Here is a 6,000-nt window from a genome sequence, read left to right on the forward strand (position 1 = left end):
TCTCCCGCATCCCCATACACTTCCCACCGGCTGCTGTCACGATGTCACAGGGTATGGCTGGAGAGGGAAAGCCCAGCTTCCCAGGGGCATCCCCAGGGACCTGATCTGACTTCTTACTTCATGCACAAATCTGAGCTGCTGTCTCCTTCTTTGGTGACCGCCACTTAAGTAGGCAGAAAAAAAAAGCAGCTGCAGTTGAGAGGGGAGTAGAGGAGGCAGGAGGCCCAGGCGGAGGCCGGAGAGAGGGAGGAGAGCCGCCTACCTGTTGACAAGCAGGAAGTTGGCCACCAGGCACAGCATGGAGGGCACGGTGGAGGCGACGGCAAGGTAGCTCTCAAAGTAGTTCTGCAAGCACACAAGTGAGGAAGTGCTGCGGTCACTCAGGGATGGAGGTGAGCAGTCCCACCCGTGCAGAGACAGGGCCCCTCTCCATGGGGCTTCTCCCCACTGTCTTCAAATACCCAGGAGCCATGGGAGAATCCACCTCCAAACAAGGTCTCACCCCATCTCCAGCCTAAGACCACTCACTCAGCCACTCAACAAACAGCTGCCAACGTCAGCTGTACTAAGTGCTAAAGGCATAGGAAGGATAAGACGTCGTCCCTGTCCCCAGTGAGGCACTGGGTGCTGTGCAGCCCACACTTCTGCCCATGGACCGAGGCCATGGGCATAGAACTCAATGTATGTCTAAAAAAGGAAAGTCTGCCCCCTCAGCCTTCTTGGCCCATCACCAAAATGCAAGACTATCCACTTGGTTTTGGTTTCGTTTTTAAAATTTTAGTAGAGATAAGCTCTTCCTATGTTGCCCAGGCTGGTTTCAAACTCCTGAGCTCAAGTGATCCTCTTGCCTTGGCCCCGCGAAGTGCTAGGATTATAGGCATGAGGCACTGCTCGCTTGGGTTTTGTTGTGACCCAACCACATTCTCATGTTCTTGCTACTAAGTGAGACCTCTTAGAGATACACCAGGCGCAGTGGCTCACAGCTGTAATTACAGCACTTTGGGAGGCCGAGGTGAGTGGATCACGAGGTCAGGAGTTCAAGACTGGCCAACATGGTGAGACCCTGTCTCTACTAAAAATACAAAAATTAGTCTGGCGTGGTGGGGCATGCCTGTAATCCCAGCTACTCAGGAGGCTGAGGCAGAAGAATCGCTTCAACCCAGGAGATGGAGGTTGCAGTGAGCCAAGACTGCACCATCGCACTCCAGCCTAGTGACAGAGCGAGACTCCGTCTCAAAAAAACAAAAATAAAAGAAATACACCAGGCCCTGCTCCCTACAGGGAAACTGTTCTTTCTCACTCTGGATCTGCTCTCTTGATAGAATGGCTACTGAAGGTTAAAGCCATTTGGGGAAGTGGCTCCTAGATTGGACAGAATGAGGAAAAAGGGCATTTTCTGGCAACAGCTCATGGGTGTGATAGAGAACGCATGCAAACACAGACAGATGAACTGCCTGATCATGATGTCCTGGAACTCGTAGCTAAAGCAGCTGTGTGGCAGTTGTATGTGTCTGTGAAAACTCAATGTCCACACATTAGGATGGACTATACTATGTGTGCATTATTTCTTAATATACCTATCTTTAAAAACAAAACAAGGCTGGGCATGGAGGCTCGTACTTATAATCCCAGCATTTTGGGAGGCCAAGTCAGGAGGATGACTTAAGCCCAGGAGTTTGAGACCACCTTGGAAAATAGTGAGACTCTACAAAAAAATTAAAAAATTAGCCAGGCATGGTGGTGTGCACCTCCAAGTGCCAGCTACTCAGAAGGCAGAAGCAGGGGGTTTGCTGGAGCCCAGGAGTTAGAGGCTGCAGTGAGTACACCACTGCACTTCATCCTGGGCAACAGAGCGAGACCCCATCTCTAAAAAAAAAGATGTAATCATGGGCCCCTTTGAGTCTGAAGCACAAGCCCTCCATAGTTCCCTTTGAAGCCTGCAGAGTGCTCTGTGGTCTTTGAAATCTGTACCTTGAATATAAGGCCGTGGTGGCCTTGCAATTAAAATGATAATCACAGCTAGTGAGGTCCATCAACCATGAGCCTTAGAAATAGCCTTCTGCCTTTCAGCTGCACCTCATTGTTCCTGCCCTGATAGGCTCAGTAGAGCCTGCACTGGCCTGGGGTAGTCAGTCAATTACATCTTGACACAGTGGCTGGGCCTCTGACACTGGGAGGGCACCGGTGGGAACAAAGGAGACAGGCCCTGAGGAGGAGAGGGCTGCAGGACTGCCCCCAGCCCAAGCGCCTGGTGAGGCCCCATCGTCCAGTGGCTGCTCAATCTGTGTAACGCAGGCTCTCTGATTTTGTGTCTTCGAGTAGGCTCAGGTTCCCTGAATGAGAATTATCCAGGTAACTGAATGTGCCTGTCTGCTGATATTTAAGCAGAAAAAGGTATCATTTCATGGTGGAAAGCTTTTTGGTTTCTGACCACTGAATAAGACTCCAAGTCTCTTTCTGTTATCTGGGCCCATTTCTCTGCCTTACAAAGAACATGCTAGTGGGGAGAATAGACTTGAGGCCAGGCCATGGTTCCATCACCACAGATCAGGAGACGGAGATGTACATGGTGACATGAGTTGACTCAGCATATCCCATGAGTTTACTCAGAACATCCCACAGAACTTAAGAAAACAAACCACTTAATTCCTGATACAAACATGTGGTGGTTTTTATTCAACAATTTGCTGTTTTTACCGTAGGAAAGGTGCTTCTAAAATGAGGTGTGGTGGCAGACTCCAAAGTGGCCTGCGGTCCCTGCCTCCTGGTGCTCACACCTATGCGATGCCCGCCCTGAGTGTGGATGAGACCTGTGTCTGCTTCCAACCAAGAGAGTAGAGTAAACATGATGGTGTTACGTAGGACTGTGGCGCCCACCTTGCTGGACTCTTTTCCTCCCTTGCCAGATTTGGGGAGGCAAGTGGCCATGTTGGGGAATCCTACCTGGCATGGAACTGTGGGCAACCCCAAGTTGCTGAGGGTGGTCTCCAGCCCACACCCCACAAGAAACTGAAGTTCTCAGGCCTACAACCCCTAGGAGCAGAATTCTGCCAACAACTGGAGTGAGCTTGGAAGTGGCCCTTCTCCAGTGGAGTGTCAGAGGAGACCGCAGCTCTGGCTGACTCTGATTGCAGCCTTGTGCGAATTCAGGCAGGAGACTCAGCTAAGCTGTGCCTGGACTCCCGGCCCACAGAAACTCTGCAGTTCTAAGCGCAGGCTGTTTTAAACTACTCATCTGTAGTGTTTTGCTAGGCAGAAATCGATTCCTAATTCATGAGGCGTTTTGATAGCTGGGTTCCCACTAATCAGGGTTTTCCTGAATATTTCAGCCTTCCTGTTTTAATTTAAATTCAGTTTCTTGATGAAAACCAGGACAGCTGATCATGCTGCCTTCTTTGACTCCCCAAGAGGCAGGAAGAGCAGTGTGCTCGCCCATGAAGGGCACAGAGGCTGAGCACACCAGTCCTTGCCGCCCTTCCCCACCAAGCCCTTGGCTGAAATTAGGGTTTTTGCAGGTGGCGTGTGCTGATTTAAAGAAACTGGACTTGGTTGATGTTGCTCCAGATGGACTCACCCTGCCTGCCCCACAGGTTACTCGCCGTGGTTCTCTGTTCAGAGCTGTTGACCCCATGGTCATAAAATCACTGCCACTGCCACCAAAGGAGGAGCTGACCCCCACAGAGAGACCCCACACCCTGCCAGGCTGCACCAGTGGCTGTGAGAGGGGCAGGGGACACTCCCAGCAGGATGGGGGAGTCAAGCCCCATGAGACCACTTTAACCAATGAGAGGCAGGGGATGGAGCCAGCAGATTGCCCGCTGGCCTCTCCTCTCCCCAGACTGGCTGCTCTGAAAGCGGCAGCTCCACAAGTCTTCTCCAAGGTGCTCTGTGTGCTGCTGCAAAGCTGTGGCCGCTCCAAAATACCAACGCCCCTTGCGTTTGCTCTCTCTGTCCCAGCCCCACTTCCCTTTCCCTCCCTCTTACTTCCCTGGACTCCTGATGCAGTATTCCCACCAGCGCTGCCTTTCTGAGAAACCCCCAGCAGCAAAGGTCTACCTTCCACTCTTGATTATTTACTTTGTAGCCACCCGTCCCTCCTGGGTTCATCTCATTTGCTTCCAAGAGGTGCTGGGGCTGGCTTCTCCTACTTTACTTAAGGAAATGTAAAGACATTTGAATACGGATCCAAACACACTGTGACTAGGAGGGTAACAGGACTGCTCCCAGAGCAAATCCATAATGTCCATCTAACCAATGGGGGTTTTATGCACAGCAGTGTTTGGGGAGAATTCAGTTTGCCTCCACCAGGGCCTGATTCCTGAGAACTCCCCCAAAAGTCTGTTTTGATTTGTTCTACCCCCTGCAACCAACTCCACTTGTAGAGATGAGCACATGGGACCAAAGGCCAGCTCCAGCCATGGAGAAGTGAGGGGATGGGAAGATCATCAGGGAGATGGCAGTGGAGCCACTGTGTATGATGGTGGAGGCTGAGCTTTGCACAACTCCAGGCTGTGACAGGAATGGCGCCACTCCGAATTATGCCACAGCAGCCCTGTTTACACAGCTGATTAAAAGCCTGAAGGCCTGAGGGGTCAATGTGGGTCTCATAGAACTATAGGTGAAAAGTGGGTGTGACTCAGCAGGAAGGCAGGGCTGGAACACAGGTGGATGCAGGGCAAACACATTAGGAGGTGACGAGGCCTCCCAAGCAGGTTTCTCTGCCCCAGCAGGAGGGCCCTTGGCAGGAGACCCTGAGGCAGGTTAGTAATCCCACGGTGCTCAGCCCTGGCTGGGCAGCCCCTGTCTGTCCAGGTCAGCATCTCTTCCTGTTTTGACCTGTCCCTTTGTTTGCTAAAGAGGTGTCAAGCTCCTGTATCCCAGCACTGTGCTGGCGGCTGGGTGGACACAACAGAGGAACTGTGGCACTTGTGTGCCCTTGGGAAGGTGGGTACAAGCCTGGAGCTGGGGTGCAACAGATATGAGGTGTCGAAGGGCATAGAAGGAGGGGTTTCTGGGGGGCTTCTACCAGGGCCATCTTGGACGGCAGCTGGAAAGATTGTGAGAAGCGTGTCAGACAGATATGGAAGGTAGGGGTGCCAGTGGGGAGAGAAACATTCCCAACAGGACGGAATGGCTGGCACGAAAGCACGAAGGGCTGCTTCCCCACCACTGAGGATGCCAATGCAGCTCATCTATTGAAAGCAACTTCTGAGGCTTCCTCAGTAACCACAGCCCCTCCTGAGCTAAAGCAAACCACACTGTGTCATCCATCCAATCCACAGGAGATGGGAAGGGCTGGCAGAACCTCAGGCAGCCAAGGCACACACCTCCCAGAGTGCTAATGGCAGAGAGGCCCGTCATTCACCTCTGATTTCTAAAACCCACGTGGGGGAGGCCCAGCTCTAAGAAACAAAGGGATAGCTGTGCTCCCTGAATGTGAGATCCAGTCTCCCTGCGTGCCACAATCTCCCCAGCGTTATCTGCACCATGCAATTACCTGGAGCTCAGACGGGCAGGCGACTCAACGTCCAGCCTCTACTAGTGGTCACATCAAAGTCGGGGAACCCAGGTGGGGAAGTGGGAGCCCAGCAGAATGCCAGGGAACTCTGACATGCAAGCAATACAACTTCCAGAGGACCTGCACAGACCCCAGCCCCTGTGCTTCTACCATTGCCAGTGAGGGCGGGGCAGGGCTGGAATCACTCCCATTTTACAGATAAGCAGCCTGAGGCTCACAGAGATGGAGGAATTTCCCAGAGGTACACAGAGGTCTACACCTGGGAGTGCTGGTGGCAGCATCTTTCGCTGCAGAGCAGGGCAGGGACCAGGTGGGGACATATTTATCATCCCCCTACAAATGTATAAGCTGCTCTAGCTGAGCTGCCTGTCTCATGGCCAAACAAGCCCAAACACTATCACTGGGGTCACAGTGCATTGCCAGGAAGCCTCAGAGGCCGGGCCTGGCAGCCATGTGCCTTCCCAGCAGCAAGCAGGGATCTG

The 6,000-nt window shown here is 52.5% G+C and overlaps 1 protein-coding gene across 2 annotated transcripts in view; it reads right to left on the reverse strand.

The window, feature by feature from the left end:
* SLC29A3 (solute carrier family 29 member 3) overlaps positions 1 to 6,000 on the reverse strand; it is a 44,985-nt gene that overhangs the window by 19,170 nt on the left and 19,815 nt on the right. Inside the window, exon 3 of one of the 2 annotated variants that reach the window (XM_017548844.2) lies at positions 263 to 345. The exons of the other annotated variant lie outside the window; for it this stretch is intronic. Coding sequence (XP_017404333.1) covers positions 263 to 345 — 83 coding nt within the window. The remainder of the gene's footprint in view (positions 1 to 262; positions 346 to 6,000) is intronic. 2 annotated transcript variants of the gene reach the window in all.

The sequence above is a fragment of the Cebus imitator genome, unplaced genomic scaffold (genome assembly GCF_001604975.1).
Source record: "Cebus imitator isolate Cc_AM_T3 unplaced genomic scaffold, Cebus_imitator-1.0 Scaffold215, whole genome shotgun sequence".
Classification (NCBI taxonomy): Eukaryota; Metazoa; Chordata; class Mammalia; order Primates; family Cebidae; genus Cebus; species Cebus imitator.